At 44.2% G+C, this 19,918-nt stretch overlaps 1 protein-coding gene across 3 annotated transcripts in view; it reads right to left on the bottom strand.

Annotated features, from left to right (window-relative positions):
• The window catches only part of MME (membrane metalloendopeptidase), a 100,308-nt gene extending 82,203 nt beyond the window's left edge, over positions 1 to 18,105 (bottom strand). The window contains exons 1-3 of one of the 3 annotated variants that reach the window (XM_075546947.1): positions 18,013 to 18,105; positions 13,082 to 13,251; positions 12,396 to 12,431 (exon numbers count right to left, since the gene is read on the bottom strand). In XM_075546947.1, coding sequence (XP_075403062.1) covers positions 12,396 to 12,431; positions 13,082 to 13,241 — 196 coding nt within the window. In that variant the 5' untranslated portion in view covers positions 13,242 to 13,251; positions 18,013 to 18,105. Of the gene's footprint in view, positions 1 to 12,395; positions 12,432 to 13,081; positions 13,252 to 17,329; positions 17,684 to 17,773; positions 17,898 to 18,012 lie in introns of those variants that run through there. The other 2 variants (XM_075546948.1, XM_075546949.1) reach the window with 2 other exon arrangements.
• Positions 18,106 to 19,918: the final 1,813 nt, after the last annotated feature.

Here is a 19,918-nt window from a genome sequence, read left to right as displayed (position 1 = left end):
TATGTCTAAGGGCGATCCTGCATCCTTTCCTCCGGGGTTACCCTTTCTTACTTCTCCAGCGACAAGTTTCATCCATTTTTCATCCTCCACCTGAACTTTCAACCTCCTTCTCTGTGTCTTTTGGGGGAGATGTTCTTCCTCATCTCATCATAGTATTGTTGCTTCGTAAGATGTTATTCTCCATTCCCTCTCCATTTCCCCCCTAGGCAGTCTCTTTATCATCCACATGCCGGGGACTCTTGAATCTCCAGCTCCAGCTTGGTAGCTCAGACTCTGTCATAGGGAAGACACGCTAATTCACTTCAAATTCAATTTGCCTCAAACCAAGTTATTGACCTCACTGGCCTCAGTCCATATCCCAACCAGGATTTCCTCTGTTTCTAGCTCAGGAAATGGCAACCCTTAATACTCAGCTGCCCAAGCCAAATGCTTAAGTGAGCTATGTTTTATAAATGTTATGTCCAAGGCGCTTCTCAAATCTATCCATTCTTCTTTACCTGCAGTTCTACCATTCCACCGAAACCAATCTATCCCCCAGCCCAATAAGTGGAGCAGTCACCCTTTGATGACCGTCAGTGAACCTTTTCACACAATGCTGACCAAGGACTAACTCATTTAAAAGGCTTCATTCAGGAGAGAAACGAGACTTTCTTTCTGCTCCCTTGAAGATTCACAGCCTCAAATGACCTAGGGAGTTGTTTTACTCGGCCTTACAGAGTGGCTGGAAGTCAGACTACTTCATGGCAATGGGTTTGGTTTCTGCTATTGGTGCAATGTCCAAATACTTCCAAATCAACATAAATGGCCCTTTATGATTCAAGGTTAGGGAATCTTTTCCACAAATTCTCAACCTCTTCTCTTCTCACTCTCAATTTCACACACCGTACTGCACGCCCCTGTGACGGAGTCAACCAAAATTCTTTCAACTCCTCAGTCTTGTCAAACTCCCTCAAATCTAGGCCACTAAAAATACTATTTCTTCATCTAAGTGATTCCTTACCTTTGACTTCTCCAGGCCTGGACTAGACATAAGGCACTATAATGGAATTCACGGCCCTGCTTAACATGTCTTAAAAGTTCCCTACAACATATTTCTTTTATTCATTTATTATAGCCTTTCAAATTACAAGCCACTTAGCATGGCATACAAGGCCCTTTATGACCCGGTCCCTTGTTTGTTTCTCCAGCATCTCCTTGTACTACCCTGGTGCCTCCTGAACTTTACTCTAGCCTCCATGACCCTCTGGAAGTTCCTGACCGCCTTCAGCTTCCACTTGCATCTTGTCCCCAGCCCTATGTCCAAGCTATCATTTTCATGTTCCCACTGCCCACTCCTCTGCTGGTGCAGTCTAACTATCCCTGTGTCATCCACCACAGCACACTCATCCACCGTACAGACATGCTTACTGGCCTTCCATCCTAATCAGACTCACTTTTCTGACGACAAGGAGTATTTTGTTTCACCTTGCCAGTGTCTAGAACAACACTTAACACATAGGAGGTGCTCAAGTCACTGAATACTAAATCAGCGAAGAAGCAAAAGCTTGAGGGAGGAGGCTTCAGCTTCTCCATGGTTACCAGAGGGGGCACGGCGTCTCTCCCACTCTGACTTAATGTCTCCACCGAGGACCACGGTCGGAAATTGCATTCATTGAAGCAGTTAGTTGTCATACGCCTTCTTTTCTTTCTTTCTTTCTTATTTTTATTAAATACTTTTATTTGGGGCTCTTACATCTCATCACAATCCATATATTCATCCACTGTGTCAAGCACATTTGCACATATGTTGCCATCATCGTTTTCAAAGCATTTTCTTTCTATTTGAGCCCTTGATATCAGCTCCTCATTTCCTTCCTCCATCCCCAGCCCCTCCTCATGAAACCTTGATAAATTATAGATTATTATTTTCATATCTTACATCGTCCCCATCACCCTTCACCCACTCTTCAGTTGTTTATCCCCATGAGAGGGGGTTACTTATATGTCGATCCTTGTGATTGATTCCCTCTTTCTCCGCTCACCTTCCCCTAATCCTCCTGATATCTCTGTTCTCATTGTTGGTCCTAAGGGGTTTATCTATCCTAGATTCCCTGCATACATCTTCTTTTCATGAGAAAAAAAAATAGTGCAAATCCCCAGGCAATTCATATAGAACCTAATGCCAATTTATTTACTTGAATTGCTTTCCCTTTGAACACCTAACAGAGATCCTGCCTGGAGCAATGCCAACAGACTTACATTCAATCAAATCTCCTCTCAATCTTCGCATTCACCAGCCACCGTGGAGAAGCACTGCTCCTCTGAGCTTGTTGGACTTGAAAGCACACACTAATCCCTAAGGACTTTGCTAAAAATGCAGAGCATATTCAGTAGATATGGGGTGCCTGAGAGCCTATTTCTATAAGTGCCCATATGCTGCTGCTGCTGCTGGTCCACAGACCAGATTTGGGAGTATCCAGGGCTAGTCAGTCCCTCTTATTGCAGATCCCTGGCTTATTGCTTTGGGGAGTTAATCAGCAGTGGGGGTGGGGGGGCATGTTGTGAATTAGTAGTGAAGGCCTGTAAAGCGTGCCTGATGGTAGGTTCTGTTTTGCACAATATACACATCCAATGGGCATTTCTGATCAGGCTCATTTTAATGGGCTCACGTGCTGAAATGCCACCACCCCTCTGCACAGTCGGGAAAGAAAGTGGAAATGAGAAATAACACATTTCAATTTGAGAATATTGAAAATAGCCTATTGTTACACTTTCCCCTAAAAAAAAAAACCAAAGAAAACCCAAACTGTCTTCTTTCTGACCCTCACTGGAAAGCTTTTAAAAAGTATCTATTTGTAATTTCCTAAGGTAACGGGCCACATGAAATAAATCTATGCATTATGCCTGGGGTGCATCTCCCTGAAGGACATGTATCATGAAATGGGCTGTCATTAGTTTGGGCTGTTTTGCTGTAAGATGAGACACTTTTAATTCAAATTTGGTAGATAAGGAAAATGAAATGCAGAAAGCTAAACTCACTTAATTAAGATCACATACCAACAGCACAGAATGTAGCTAAACTAACATCTTAGCACTTCCATGCTAAGGTAGCTGAGTTGGGGGTGGGAACAGTAATTTCTTTAAAAATTGTGCCTAAACGATACATAATTCTGGCATCGCCTTGAAGCCAGGTCTCATCATCTATTAGCCCTTTGCCTGAACATGTCTCTTACTGAACTTATTTATATCTTCATACTCATATATTAATTAATTTACTATTTTTCTATAGTTCCTCTATATTAGGAGAGAACGGCTAGGGGGCAGGGATAATCCTATGAAACAACTATATAAAGACACAGATAATCTAATAGTTGTGTTAGGGTCCTCTAGTCAACTCAAAACATGAGATAAAAACAAAATTGGCTCTTGATTTTCTGAAAGTCAAGGTAAAAAGAGAAACACCACTAGCACTTCACAGCATGTATGAAAACGATACATATCCACTCCCGCCCCCGCCCCCGAAACAGGACTCTCCTGGCACCCTCTCTCTGGCTTGATTCACTTGGCTGGCACACCTGCCCCTACTCTACCACAGACACGGCTGGTCCCCTCGGTAAATGAAATTCCAGGGTAGACAGACAATGCTGCCAGTGTCTAGTGCTGAAGCAATTTTAACTTACTAGTGAATTTAATATTTCTATTACTTCTTAATCAAATAGCCCTATACAATGACATAAAGTAGCCTCCCTCAACCTTAAAAACCCGAGTTAATTCATTTAGTTAAAATTTATGAGGCACTGAAGACTAGACATATATATCATTTTTTAATTTTAAAAATGGGACTCAATGTATTCAGCACTTAAGAGCAGGTAAAATAGGACAATATAGGACTATTGGTGGTACAGAGGTCGTAGAAAATAGAAAAATAGTTTTATTGAGTTATAATGTATGCACCATAAGATTCATCCAAATCATGAATACCTTTATACAGGTAGGCAAACTTCCCTGCAACTGATTTTGAAACCTTTGCAAGGTCACCAGTTGGAAAGACAGGGCTTTCTATTTCCGTCAACAGCTCCAGTCTGAGGCACTCCGCAGGGAAGTTCTTCCCTGTGCCGGAGGGTGGCTGCGAGAGGACCGGGCATCGACCTGAGGGCAGGGAGTTTTGTTTGGGGATCATCAGTCCAGAGAGTTTTCTCCAGCCCATTTCTAGCAACGCCTTTTCCCCTCTCAGACCAGGCAACCACATGTGGTTTTCGGCACTGCTAGTTTGTCCCCATCTAGACATTTTACATAACTGGAATTATACAATGCATGGCTTTTGTAACTGTCCTGTGCTCAGCATGGTTTTTAGCACCATCCACCCGGTTGCATGCACCAGATGTGTACTCCTTTATAACGCTGTGCAGTGTTTCACTTTACGAATCGACTGCATTTCTCTCATTCACATGGTGAGCCTCAGGTAGACTGCTTCCACTTGGTGCCTATTATGAATACTGCTAGACTGAAGAAGCCTTTCTCAGAGCATATGGTTTTATTTCTCTTTGCTACATTCACAAGTGTGGAGTTGGTGGGTTGGAGAGTAAGTGTAAGTACTTTTTTTAAAACTGCCAAAATGTTTTCCAAAATAGCTTTTACAATTTGAGTTGGGTTGGGTTGCAGTGTTTTCCATTTCTGAGAGCAGCGTGTGATAGTTCTCATTTTTCCACATCTTCATTGTGCCCTGCTAACAACCCAAAGTTTCCAACTGACCCAGTGGCTCCTTAGAAAAAAGACCCAGAGATCTGCTTTCATAGAAATTACAGTCTAGAAAACCTGTGGGACAGTCTGACGCTGTCACGTGGAGTTCCTATGAATTCCCCCTTTTTAATATTCCGTTAATTTTAATCAATGTGGATTTCATGTTGTATCAAAGGCTCAAGTGGAAGCACCTTGCTACCTCATGGATTTGGTCATGAGTATGATAAAGGATGATCCCTACAGCTACAGAAGGTCCTTCTGCATGCTCAAAAGCTCAGTGACACCGAGTCAATTCTGACCCAGCGTGACCCTACAGAACAGGAGTTCCCAAGACTAGAATTCTGTCCCAAAGAAGAAAGCCCCAACTTTCTCCCCGGGAGCTGGCTAATGGTTTCACACTGCTGACCTTCAAGTTCGCAGCCCAAAGCCTAACCACTACCCCTGCCCCCGGGCTCCTCCTTCCCACAGTGCTCACTGAAAAAATGCTAAGTGTAAAAGCTGGGTCTGCATCCCAGCCTAAGCTATCCCCCGATTTACCATTCTATTTTTGTGGCTGCAAAACAGACTTTAGGATTCCCAGATAAGTCTACCAGAGCATTGTCATATTTCTACCCCCCATTTTTTAAGATAACCTTTTAATCCAATTGATCTGTTTTCTATCGCTTGAGCACATATAAAAAAATGATGGTGCCTTACGGCTTAAAATTTGCCAGATGGAAAACAAGGTCTAGAGGAGTTAATTACTCCGTTGTGGCAGAACAGGATTTGATTGGCAAATGTTGTTTCTAACTGGCGCAACTTTGAGGTGGTGTAGCGGTTCAATGAGGGACTGAGCAGCAGTTCACACCCATCGGCAGCTGTGCCGGAGAGACACGCAACAGTCTGTTTCCATGCCGATTTCAACCTCTGAACCCCGTGGGGCGGTTCTACGCCATCTTACAGGGGAATCCAAATGAACTCGATGGATAAGGGTGTGGTTTGGGGTTATTGTTGAACAATTGTCATGCAAACTGTCTCAAAGAAACCTCACATAGAAGCCCTCACATAGCACATTCATCTTCACAAAGGTGTGTTTCAGCAGGCTTCCCACTAAGAGACCTGATGCATTCTTATTGCCCCCAGAGACTTTTTTTTTCAAACTTAATTCTATAATGAAATAGTCTCATCTACTCCGGAAGGTTGCTGCAGGGCTGGCAGCTCTTGAGTCAGTCTGTAGTTCCACCTGCACTGATCGATTTGTGCCCTTTTTCCTCATGGAGGCTGCCAGGGTATTAACAGGCAAGAAGGAAGGGACCGTGGTCCATCACAGTACAGGGATGGTCGCTGTTGCAACAAAAAAGCAGCAGGCGGATGGCCAGAGACTTCCCTGAGGTATATTACCAAGATCTGAGCTTTGTAGAGATGCCCAGGTATTTGGAAGGTTCATTTCCAAGGTCTTAGCTCACCTGACACAAAACTGATACTACATCTCACCAGGTTGAAGGTATCTTTCCAGTGCTTTCTTTCTTGTATTAAAAACTAAAAACTCAGCAAAAGCATGCTAGGTGAGTACAGGATGCCAGGCAGGGGAGTGGAGTCCTGATGAGTGTATTTCTTCCGGGGTCTTGATGCTCCGTGCGCCCATCTCCTAGGAAAGTGGCGCACACTGTGCCGGGTACCACCTGAAATACTGCATAGGTGGTGCTGCTCCTTGGATGGGCTGCTTGCTCGTGTGGCTTCACTTCTTTAGCTGCACAATGTGGGGAGAATTTTGAACCCCACTCACATTGGCTCCTCTAAACCTGTCGATTTCTGTTCACTCTTCTTAGGAAAGTAGCTGGTTTACTGGGTCTAAGAGAGTGCCATTCTCCTCCCCGTATGTATATGTAGAGATTTAGTTATTTCACCTCTTGGGTTTCCAAATTGTAACAGGAAAGGGGGCAGCCCACTTTCATGTACTACATATCCAGGGGGTGGACATGAAAGTGAAAGACTCCCGATGTCCTTTGAGGTCATATAGAAAGTGACTCGAGCCAGACCCAGAGTCTCAATCTCAGCTCCAATTTGCTCATCCATTAAAAGAAGGTAATGAGGCAATGACCTTGTAGGGCCATTACGAGATTCAAATAAATTAATACACGTAAACTCCATTCTCTTTCATTGTCTCTATTTTCTCCTGATTATCTATTCCTCCTATTTTGGCACTATTAACCTATGTTAAAATTCCTCTCTTGTGCCTGTACCCTTTGGGTGGTGTTGGGATGGGTGGGGTTGGCTGTGGTTGAGTTGACTCTGGCTCATGGTGACCCTAGTGTGCAGAGTAGAACTGCATCATAGTAGTTTTAAGGCTGCGATCTTACAGAAGCAGTTGATCAGCTCTTACCTGTGAAGCATCCCTGGGTAGGTTTGAACCCCCAACCTTTTGGCTGGCAATCCTGCACTTAACTATTTGTGCCATCCAAGGACTCCTGCATTCATTCTTCAGTTTAGTAGTAAAATAGCTACTCAATGAGAAAAATCTGTATGTCCATGTGTCTTAATTCTTCCAAGATGACTTCAAATAATGGAACTAATGGAGGATATATTAGTTTCCTATTGCTCCAGTAACAAACCTTCACCAGTTGAGTGACTTAAAACAACACAAATACATGACCTTATAGTTCTGGAGGGCACAAGTCAAAACGTGCAGGCAGGACTTTGCTCCTTCTAGAAGCTCTAGGGGAGAATGTGCGCTCCTTGCCTTTCCCAGGAGCACTTTTTGGCATGGCCCATTCCCCCCTCTACCGCCCCCCACCCACTTTTCTTACATCATCATATTTCTCCTTACTATGACCCTCCTTTCCCTTCTTCTAAGGACACTTGCCACTACATTTGACATGCCCTGAAAATCCCAGATAATTTCCCTTATCTTAGTCACTTCCACAAAGGTCTTTTTTGACACATATTTGTAACATACTCACCGATTCCAGGGATTAAGACATAGCCCTGTCTGGGGTGAGGGCTAACTTTTGACGACTTCTTCGGATCCTTCAAACACTGGAAACCACCGGGACAGTTAGCAACAACTGGAGAAATTCTCACAACTGAAAGGACAGTGTGACTTGCGTGCTTCATGGGTACAGAGGCCAGAGTGCTACCAACATTCTACAATGCACACAACAGCCACCATGCGACAAAGAATGATCCAACCAGAATGTCAACAGTAGACATGCCGACAAAGGCTTTAACCTTGGGATTCCTTGAAATCTCCTGAGTTAGGAAAATTCCAATGGAATAGAAACTAGGCTAATTTTAGGTGTGCAGAAGGAAATTTTGGAAATTACACATCAGCTCTTTTGTCATGTATGTTTCTCACTTTCCAATAGGGTAAATCAAAGATAAATATTACCACTCATACTTTTAATAGCAGTACCTTGAACATTGCTTTAAAACATGTTAAGTTGTGCTTTTTTTGTATTTTGCTCTGGTATAATTTTCCTTTCTTTTGGGGGGTATCATTTTTCATATTGATCATTTTGTACATAGGGGAGCTGTACTGTTAGGGTAAATGTAAAGGCCACACTCCACGAGTTAATATCAGCTTGATGGCAACAGATTTTGTTTATTAGGTCCCCGAGTCATCATGCAAATATTTGAGCTCAACTATTAACCCAAACGTTGTAAATTCAAATCTGTCCAGGAGTGTCACTGAAGGAAGGCTCAGGGACTTGTTTCCTTCAAGATTCTAGCTGAGAAAACCATATGGAACAGTTCTTTGCTATCACCCATGAGGTCACCATGAGGCAGGGTTGACTTGAGGGCAGTGGGGTCTTATCATTGTTATGAATATTGTTGAATGTACACTGTATCTATTTAACGGATATTTAAGTCGCTTGGTGGTGTTATGAGTTAAGTATTGGACTACGAATGGACAGGCCAAGGATTCAACCTGAGCAGCTGCTCCATTACAAAAGCTGGGGCTGTCTCTTCAGGCACACGTTTATAGTCTCACACCGCCAAAGAAACCATCCTGCTCCGGAGTTGCTGAATCAGAATCAACTTGACGAGTGCAGATTTTAAGGTAAGCCACAGCCTAGGCTTCACTTTTGCCTTGGCTTGGCTTTACATCTATTCTTTGTCTACCGAGGATCAAAGAGAGAAACGTGTTTGACATGATACTGGGAGGAGGATTCAGGTTGGAACCTCTCTCAGGCTTCTTAAGGTGATCTAAAAACTTGGTGGTAAGTTGTTGTAAAACATTTTTTTCTACCCTTTTCTGTCATTTCTTTTCTGTTCCATTCAGTCCACCATCCTCTCTGACTCTCTCTATTGCTTTCTTCCCTTCAGGATTTCCCAGAGATTTCCTCCTACTTAGCACCTTCTAGAAGCAACAGCTGTGTTTTCTGTGGCAGAAAAGGCTTCCCAAGCAGCAGAGGACTCTGTGTATGCATGCGCACAAACACACACACATGCGTGCATATGCATAAAGATATTACCATCTTTATTCCATCCCAGGAAAAGTAGTGACTAAAACATGAAAGTATTCTATCAACTTGTAAACCTGAAGGGCAGAATAAAGGAAAAGCCCAGTGACTTGGTTTACCACTGAATCTTATTCTATTGTAGCGAGTACTGCCAAGATTCAATTCTGTAAGGTGTCTCATTTCTAAGCTTTAATTAAAAGGTTCTCGTTAAATACATTTTAATGAATTGAGCCATTGCCAAAAAGCTATAAAAAAGCCATATCCTCTAGAGCGAATAACTCACATCTGAAATTCCAGAATCTGAATGTCACATTGTTCCATGGGGTTGGTATAACTAGAGAAACCAGTCTGCATCTGGAGCAAAATCATCTGTTAGACTTTACAAACACATGTCTCCCTGGTCAAATGACAGTCTCTTCCAAAGCAAGATGCAAGAGACAGAAAGAGAAATGAGAGCCTATAGATTAGGAGACTTAAGAGACATGTCAGCTAGTTGATGGGTGTATGGATTGTGATAAGAGTTGTATGAGCCTCAATAAAATGATTTAAAAAATTTTTTAAAGGCGGGTGTTACTGGCTCTCATATGAACAACCATTTAAAACATTTAAAAGCAAGTAGAAAATCGCTGATAAGATAGTTGATGAGACAAAATTATAAATGCACTGAGTTTGGATTTAAAAAGGGACTTTTGACATTTCAAGTCACAAAGTGAACTAGTCACTGGTGAAATAGTAGGGCGTGTGGGATTCGCTTCCAAATCACCTGCAGTATGGGTTGTTCTAGGGATATGAAACAAAATGCTGAAAGTCGTCCATAATAAACGCACACAGACCACACTGAGACACAAGCATCATTTAATGAGAGCTCTTGAACCTTCTGCCCAAATAACTACATTTCTTTCAAGAAACAATCTGTCCCAATATATTTTGACCATTTTTGTTGAGCATTTTTATGTGAGTTTGAATATTCACTATACTTGGCAAAGTAATTGTCATGGATTGAATTGCATCCAACCAACTATAAGTCTCCTATGCACTGTAAATTCTAACATATGGCGTTGATAAGGCAGGGTCAGCGGCAGAGTTATGTTAATGAGGAAGAGCCAGATTATGTTAATGAAGATCCCAATCTACAGGATTAGGTTATCTCTCAAATCAGTCTCTTCTAAGGTATAAAGATATCAAACAAACAAGCAGATCCTACTTTCAAACATGCACCCGAGAGGAATGCGCCCTTTGGAAGTCTGGTTCTTATGCTGAGAAACTCATAAACCAAACAGATGCCAAAACACAAGTAAATCTCAAAGGAACGTCAGGGCCAGAGATATTGAAAGGAGCAAAGGGCCTTCTCCAAGAGCCAACAGAGAAAGCCATCCTGAGAGCTGGCCGCCTGAATTCAGACTTGTAGCTTCTTAAACTGTGAGAGACTGCATTTCTGTTTGTTAATGCCACCCACTTGAGGAATTGTTATTAAAGATAACAAAGTCAATGCTGATGAAAAGTATCTCAGAATTCTAAGTTATAGTCCATTGTTCTAAATACGTGCCCTTTGCATTTCTGTATCATTTTTGACGCATTTTTGCCCTACATCTAATGCATGGTTCCTGCGGCCCCTACGGCCTGGTGCCGTGTGGCCTGAAGCAGATCTGACACCAGTCATTTGCTGCCCAACATCACGGGCACTTTCCCAGAGACAAAACAAGGTTTTTAAAAAAATATGTTTTTCCTAAATTGTTCCCTATGAAAATAAGTCTAGAGGGCTATGAGGATGAGAACCCTGCTGAGAGTTTTCCAGGGTGACTCTACGTTGCTATGTGTCCAAGTTGGCAAGTTACTGTCCCTCCCTACCAGTTTCCCTATTATAATTTCATATCCAGCAGGTTTTTAAAAGCTTTTCTTTTATACATTGACTTCTATTTACCTCCTAGCTTCTCAGCCCTTAATATACTCCCCATCTCTCATTTTTTTATCTCATGTCAAATGCTCTTCTCCCCCGCCCCACTGTATTAATGTGACTTATAGAGGTCAATACCGTTTTCCTTCTTTGACTTTTCTTTTTCTTCCATCCCAATTTTTGATGTTCTCCCAAGTTCAGCTCCCGGTCCTCTTCTTCTCTTCTTGTGGGTAGTCAATAGCCTGGAGACTCCAAAGGTCACCCCTGCGCTGAGGAGCCCAAGGCTGGCCCTCTGGTTTCTTTGCCCCACCTCTGCATGCCCCCTGTCCGTCTACCCCGTACGAAAACCAACACTCCCAGGTTTGCATTCCTCATGTTTCTCCTGGAAATCGAACTCATTTCCCTTGGGGCTTTTCAATTTTGTTTGTTTCTCTTTCTGCATTCGTTGTCATCATTCTCCTAAATCCTTCATTCGTTGAAACTTGGTACCCTTTTCAACTCACTGATAGTCTTCATTTTATTTAGCCAGTCAGCTCTCCTGAAGCACCTCCCTTCTCCCCTCACATTGTCTCCCAGCTCTCCTCCCACCCCTGGCTGGCTGTAGCTCACACCTGATTTCCTCACCTGCCTGTCCTTCCTGGCTCATCTCTTCTCACTCCGTCTACCCAGCCTAACATTGCCAGAGTCACCTTTCAATCTCATGTTCCCCCATTCCTGCTGATGGTAATATCCATGACTTCTTTATGACATCACGGTGAGATACGGTTTGCAAGGCTTTCCTTAACAGGCCCTGTACCCATCACCCCTCCATATTTTCACTGTTTCTCAACGACAGGACCCATCCTTGTTCTTCCACTTGTTTGAAATTCCCTCCTCTGTAGGGTCCATTTCCAGATCCACCCTCTGCTGAAGGAAGCCCTCCTCTACAATCTCAAATTGCCCGTGCAGCCCTGCACGACTGCATGTCTCCCTTCTCAGGGCCGCAGTTCTCCAGCAACTCACACCCAGAATACAGCCATACATTTCTAATATGCTGCTTCACGTGTATCGGTTTCCCTATCCAGCGAAATGGTGAGCTTTAGCTAGTGAAGACACAGTCCTCTATGGGCCCACCAACCACAAATCCTAGGGCTAAAAATCATCAACTCCCTTTATTTTTTAACTCAACAAATTAATTAATCTAACTACTTACACACATTTTGATTTTCCTGTAATATAGAGCCAAACACATAACAAATCATTCAGAGTAAGAGCATAAATAATGCAAACATAGATATGTGTCTATTAGTATGGCAGTTTGATATGTGACAAGCTATTAATTTTAGAAATCATTTTCTTACCTGATTTTATGCAGCCTGGTGACTTGCAGATGCCATCTAGGAAAAAGACGGTGCTCGCATAAGTATTGGAATATAAATTTCCTGATTTCTGCCTGTATTTCATTCTTTTTACCTGCTACTAAGGAAATAAACTATTCCTTAAAACTTAAACATTATGTAATTTTCAACGGTTATGGGGGAGGAAAATTAAAATTACTATGAAAAACCTAAGTTTCTTCAATGCCAAATAATCAGTTGCTTTAGTCTGGTAATCTTTTTTTTTTCTTTCCCATTAAGGAATGCATTTTATCTAATTCTTGAGGGGGGGGGCAGAATTCTATGAGTCAAATTAAATCTTTTAAATTCCTGTAGTCTTTCAAATTTCAATGACACAACCAAAATTGACTAATGACTGTTGCTGACCTGAGCCATAAAACTGTATATACTTTAATCAAATAAAATGATACATCAGAATATAAAATAAGCACCAGTGAACTAAATATACTTGGTCATTCATAACCCAGCACAAACACAAAAGACATGGCGCTTCAGCCAAAGTGAACTGTGTTGGCCTCTTCAGGTGGTATTTTATAAATAAAATCTATCACCCTTAAGTGTTTCTGCCCCGGATGCCTTGTGTTCGAGGGCAAAAGCCAGCGACGGGGGCTTTACCCACTTGCTGGTGTTCTGGTAGGGGAGTGGCTCACCATCGTAGGTTGCATAGAGCGCTATCATTGTCGCAGCTATGATCGCCAGCAGCAGGACGAGGACCGAGAGGCTGATCTCCAGGGCGGTCCATCGCTGTTTCTTTTTCGGCTTTGGAGTGTTGATATCAGTTATATCCATCTGACTTTCTGATCTGCCCATCCCCTAAAATCTACAAAAACAAAACAGAAGTGCTATAAAGTGAGCAAAAGAAGAAGAAAATGCATGTACAATTTGCCAGGCTTAACGTGGCTGAATAATAGTTAATCCATCTTACAATAGAAAGCAAGCAAAATTTTAGTTGAAAAGGTCAAAGATTTTATTCAGAAAGGGAAGAATATAGAACCCAGTCACAAGTCATTATATATATATATATATATATATATATATATGCAAAGTTAGACAAAGCAATTCCGTTTAATACTCACATAGGGCTACTTCAGGAGTTCATAAGCAAATATCTGCTGCATCACCATTAAGGAGTTTTAAAGCAACCCTTCTGAACTTTGCACCAACGGCAAAGGTTCATTTTTATCTTGTTCCCTTTTTCTGGTGGCTTTTTTTAGAAGTGCAGAAATCAGTGACTAATTCCTTGAGATTTTGACTGAGCGGTAATTTGATAAGTAAATACAGATTTTTTAAAAGGGGTGGGGAAGAACAAACTCTTGTGGTAGTTTATTTTTAAGTCTTAAAAGCTTTTATTTATACAACTCAAAATTACTACTGCTACTGACATGGGTGCCTCCTAACTCGTCAGCAGTTTGCACTTGAGGATGAAACACATTAAATACAACGAATCTTTTCCTGGTCAGTTGAAGAAGGAAAATGAAAATGTGACTTAAACACAAAGGAACAGACACTTTGCCATTTGGATGGCAGTATCAATTGTTTAGCTCTAGTCCTTGTATTTAAAACAAGACGTCTATTAATAACCCCTGCCCTGGAAAAAGAGTTGTCATCAGAATCAATTACAACTCATGGCAACTCCATGAGTCAAAGAAAAACTCCCTTCCGTAAGGTTTAAGGCTGTGAGCTGGTGGAAGCAAATTGCCACGTCTTTCTTCCAGACGCCTCAGAGTGCATCTGTCACTTGTCATCGTCAGGTGCCTTCAAGTTGGTTCTGACTCATCGCGAACTTGGAACAGCAGAACGAGATACTGTTCAGTTGTGCGCCATCCTCGCAACGGCAGTGTCACACTGAGAGCAGTGAGCGGAGCCCTGCCTGGTCCAGGCTGCACCATGACCCTCACTGAGCCCGTCTGCGCTTCGAACAAGCAAGCTTGGTGCCTCATACGGCCTCCCTTCTGGAAACTTCTTGACCTGAATGTTACACTCCAAATGTAAGCTTTAGGAAACCAGGGAGCACAGAAGTCCGGGGACTTATGAAAGGCTATACAACTGCTGACTGTTCCTGATAGAGCTTACACTTGATCGCTGTTTGAAATTAAAAAGTATCACCAGGCGGAAAAAGTTACTTTTGCATCTCCTTGTGCAAGTTTGGCTGAAAACTAAGTAGATACAAGTCTAAATATTAAATGTCATTATGTTTCTTTTAGAGGTCTAGTGATTCTTTATTGGCCATTCACTATTCATTCTTGATGCATCAAGGAAAGCGAAGCACTTAAACAATGAGTTACAGACATCTGGATGCATCCTAACCAGTATAAGTTCCTTTCCCGATGAAGTGACTTCTCCAAAGGCTCTTATGTTGAAACATCCTGCTTGACTACACCGAATTCCCTGAGGGTGCGTTTGTGAAAACTGGGGAAGGGTTCACATCATAAACAAATTCCACATTGGAAATGTGGACTGGGGAATCTTGCAAGTAACTAGGAATTTGACCTCCCCGGTGAGTTATTAATAAATGAACCACAACTGGACTTTAAAGTTCTAGATCCAAAGTCTTAAACATGCTCTCCCCTTGATTACATGAGACTGTAACTAAGGACAGACTCTCAAATAAAAATATTTTATGAGACAATGAAAACCCTGTCAGCTCAATAAGAGAGGAATGCAATGTACCTGAGTGTTAAAATGTCTTACTTAATGGTTACGTAACTCATGCTGGCTGGCTAATTCTCGTAGCCTAAAGGTTATTTTATGGAATTACATTGATTTTAGTACTATTTTACTAGAGATGCCCACTACAGAGATGGTGGTTAGGCAGCGAAGGGATGAGAACAAGTTGAATCTATCTGCACAGTGTACAAAACCAAAACCCAAACTCCCTGCCACCGAGTCGATTCTGACTCAAGGCAAGGTAGAGAAATGAATGCTGACACAAAGAAGTAGATGAATAAATAAAAGAAGACATTCGCCCTTGAGTAAGTCAAGACTGGCTTAAGGAACATCTGAATATTGTGTTTGTTCAAGTGTTTTCCCTTCTTCGGCATTCCTTCCTTTGCTCTAATGTTTCAGAAGACAATCTAGAGACACGCTTTCCTGCTGTAAAACGACTCATTTCTCTGCCTGGATCTCTCTCTGAGAAACAGCAACCAGTTTGATGAAGTAAAACTTCATTCAGGGACCAGGGGCCATTGGGGAGTTCAGGCCAGGTGCTCCACCCGCAGGCTTTCCGAAGACATCTCTTTGTCAGGGAACTTTCCCTAGGTGTCTCCTGCTGACCCTGGAACTTAGTGTTCTTAATACATTTGCACCTAAGGCTGCAGATACAGGAAGAGGAAAGTAGGGTAGTTGACTGAAGCCTTAATTCCTTCACTTGCATCAACAGGACATCATCTCAGAATTCACCTGCAGACTGTCTCCTAAGCCTTTTGTGAAAGCTCTAGAAATTCTGTAGCTCCCCAGTGGCACTTTTCAGCTGCACCGAGCAAAGGCATTAATAGGCAAGTGTCAGCTCTTCGCTAACTTTCCCATTCATTCTCAGTTGATTTTGCTGGACTTGCTGTTTTCTTAAAGAAAACTGGGGTCAGAATCTCGAACCTCAGCATAGACCAGACCAGCTCACAGATACTTCCATTCAACCACACACAACCCTACTCCATGTTGGAGATAGGGGCGTGGGGGTGAGTGGAAAGAAGAAGCCACTAAATAAAAAGATACAAAACCTCTATAAAGTTGATACTGCTGGTCCCCCTTAGAGCAGGATCTGTGAAAATAATACGCACATCCTAAAAACATTTCCCTTCCATTGAAAATGTGTTGGAAAGCTTAAACCCACAAAGTAGAGACTTCCTCAGAGGGAGATACAAGTGAATTGAGAGGTCTGACCCCACAAAAGTCCCCTGCAAACTGCAGTTTGGCGGCATCACTGAGGAAATAAACGATTGTCTGGCTGAAGTGTGAGCTGAATTTCAAAGCAATATAAGGCAGCAACCCTTCCGCCAGTTGAGCATCAACATATCACTTATCACACACACAAATCAAGGAACCTGGAGGATAAATGGTTTGTTAAAGAGAAGTATGTAAGCCTAAGCAATTTCCATCTTTACTGCACCTTACTACATTACCTTATTTCTCCAAGTCCCTGCGGCTGTGCTATGCAATTACAGTTCGTATCATGGAAACGGAGGTCGGGGAAGAGGAGGAACAGGTTCAGTATTGAGATGACAGTCAGAGAAGCTAAGGAAGCAGGCTCGCAGGAGAATTCATCTCCTGTTTCCTTCGGATATTAATGTGTAAGCGTTCCTGGGCCTGGAATAGGAGTTCTGGCACAACGTCTCACCACACCGTTCCCATGTGTAATGCTGCTGTACACGCAAAGACACCAGCATCGAGGTCAAGAACCAGTGGGCCAATTTCTTTTTCCTTTTTAAGTGCTAGAATCCAGCAATAACGCAAGGGAGTTAAGTATGTTACGCGCCTGCGTCCCCCGTTTGCCCATTAGTAGCACAAATGCTGACAAGGCAAGTCTGGGACTAGTTCTCAGTTGAATAAAATTCCCATTTGAATCACAGGGAGGAGGAGCAGACTTGGTAAAGAAACTACAGAGGGACGTTCCCTAGCAAAAAACATTCTGCCTCAAATCAGATGAGTAGACTGAGACCAAGGAAGAAAATCAAAGTCTTTCTTGGAAGTTGAAATCTACACAAGAACTGCCCCCACCTCCCGCCAACCAACCCTCCAGAGAGCTGAGCATTCAGCCTAAATTACATAATAGGAAACTAAAGCTCAAAGCGAGCTTGAAGGGGGTGGGGGGCTGAACAGGTCTTCAGGTGAAGAAAAGTGAAAACAGAAAAGTGAGTTCCCAATGAGGGGAAGATCCGACCGAAACCCAAATGAGAACAAACCTGGCTTTCAAAAATAAAGTAATAACCGGTGTCTCCACCACAGGAATCCCCAGCGCCCAAATCGCCCCGCAGATACTTGCTGGCGCCGATCCCCGTACCCAAACCCAACTCTGGGCGGCAAAGGCTGCAGGGAGCGAAGGGAAGGAGCCCGAGGAGGCGTCCTGGGATCTAGCCCGAACAGAGCCCTGCTCCAGATGGCAAAGACACCCTTTGCCCCTTTGCTCGCTCTTCAGGTCGCCCTTGGCCTTGGGTCCCTGCCCGAGGCACGCCTCCCTCGCCCAAGGCCGACAGGTCCCGGGCGCTGAGACCGGAGCCGCGGGTCCCGCAGCCGCTCCCTCCGTTGCCGTCTGCCCTCGGGTGCGCGTCCCCCGGGCTCCCGCCGCCCCGGGCGCTCGCGCCCCGCGCCCCCTTCTCCGGGCGCCAGCTCGCTCTCCCGGGACTCACCCGCGGGATTCGGGAGAAGTTGGAGGCAGCGGAGCACACATTCCGACCAATGAGCGCGCGGGGCCGCCGGCTGGGAGCCCGGCGCGCGCGGGGCCGGCCGCGCGTCCGCCCTGGCGCGCCGGCGGCGGCGCGGAGCCCACGGCGCTCTCCGCGGAGGGTGGCGGGGCCCTCCCCGGGCCGGAGCCCCGGGGCCGGGCGGGAGCCGGGCGTCCCTCGGACCCGCACCCGTAGACACTCACCGTGGCCTCTCAGCACACCGCGCTCCGCGAGTGGGGAGGCTGCTCCCGCCCGCGCCCGGCCGAGCTTCGCCGCTCGCACATCCCCGCGCCCCGCGCGCCTTGCGCCCTCCCCGCCCCCCGCCTGCCGCTGCAGGACCCGCGCGAGCGGCAGTTCCCGGGGTGACCTGAAGGCTGCCGCTAGGTCTCCCCCAGTTCCGTCCCGGCGCCTGGGGGCGGTGGGGGCAGTGCGAGGGTAGACCCTCAGCTCGCACCCCCTCTCCGCCCCTCCCGCCAGCCCCCTACCTCGCCCGTTCCCCAACGGGCTTGGCCAAACATTCTCCGAATAGCTAAGCTTTGAGGCTTTCCAGAAAACAATACATTGCCTCTCGGAATGTGCAATGCTGCTAGGGGACCTGAGGGGTCCCTAGGGGACCTGAGACAATACTGATTTTCTCTCTCTCTCTCCCCACCCCCTTCCCTCCCCTCTTTCCTTCGTTTGTCTCACTCCTTTACCCCCTTCATTCAAACTTCTTTCCTTTGCTCATTCTGTTTACTTCTTCCCTCCCTCCCAGTTCTCCACCTCCCGTTCTTGCTCCCGGCTTTTTCTTTCCCATCCACCTTTCCTTCCTCCCTTCTTTCAGCAAAGAAGGCCACCAGCTGCTGGGAAACGCTCCACTTCCCCCTCCAGAATTCGGGGGGCATACGCATATGGGTAGACTGGAGGAAAGCGACAATTAAGCTTCGAAGTGTGTTTGCTCTACCAACTAAAATTGCTTGTAGCGAATCTGACTCGTGTCCATTTAGTGCACACCTTTTTCACCTAAGTCGCTGCGGGGGGGTGAGAAAGACGTGTTGCACAAAGGCGGTCCTATACTAATTGCTGCCTTTAGCACCTTCCACTGTCAAGAAGCTTTATTTATTTTTACTTCTAAGGTCCTTCCTTCAGTTATTCAATGCCGTGAGATAAGCAGCACTAATGTTTACCCCTTTCCTCTTTCCAGGAAACATGCATGCAGCTACATCCTGGATTATTCGCGCCAGAACACAGGTGTGTTTTCCTAAAGTTGCAATGATCTGTTTTTTAAACTTGTGTTGACCGATGGGGCATTTATAGCCTACATTTTTTTTTTCAGTCTCTAGATTTCTTGGAAAGCTCCTTATCCCAGTTGTCGTTTGTGCTACCCCCTAGCAGGGACCTGTATAACTACATGAAACAAGATATAGGCCTCACCCCACTGATCCTACCACAAGTCTACTTGGGACATTTGTGTCCCACATAATTGTATGGAAATCCATATTCTGAGTTTTGTTGCTGTTTTTTTCTTGATTTCAGCATGCCTTCCATTACTGAAACCATCCACATGGTATCAACAAAAAAATTCAAAGATGACAAGAAAGCAAACACCAAACTGACTCACTGAGAAAAGAGTGGCTGAGAACTGACATATGTTTTCCTTTTGCAGATAAGCTGACAAGGAAGGAGGAAAAGTGAAAATGCTAATGAAGAGAAAATGGAATCGACAGGAGAAAACGTGAAATTTCTCCTGTGGGGCCATGTTCTTGTGATTACATGATAATGAAATTTGGGAATGGGCGCCTTGGGTCTTGGACAGAAAAATCCTTAACTGGAATATCAACAGGAAATACAAGTAAAGTTCACTTGCCTGTTTTTAACACTTCTATTTAAACATTTCAAGCTTTGTTTCCCTTTTATACAAATATTTTAAACAGAAAGTTCCTTTGAAAGCTGGAACGTAGTTGTGGTAGTTAACATAATCTGATGTCAATTTGAGGATTAAGAGTGTAGGGGTGGAGTCTAGGCTGTCAATCAGAATATAGCCAATGAGACCTCTGTGTGGGCATGGCCTTCCTCTAAGGATTCTGGGAATTCCTGAAATTCCTACTTGGGAACAGGAGAGATTCTCTC

Source organism: Tenrec ecaudatus, chromosome 4 (genome assembly GCF_050624435.1).
Source record: "Tenrec ecaudatus isolate mTenEca1 chromosome 4, mTenEca1.hap1, whole genome shotgun sequence".
NCBI classification, from domain to species: Eukaryota; Metazoa; Chordata; class Mammalia; order Afrosoricida; family Tenrecidae; genus Tenrec; species Tenrec ecaudatus.
Note: the sequence above shows the minus strand (reverse complement) of the source record. Positions and strands in the feature narration are given on the sequence as shown.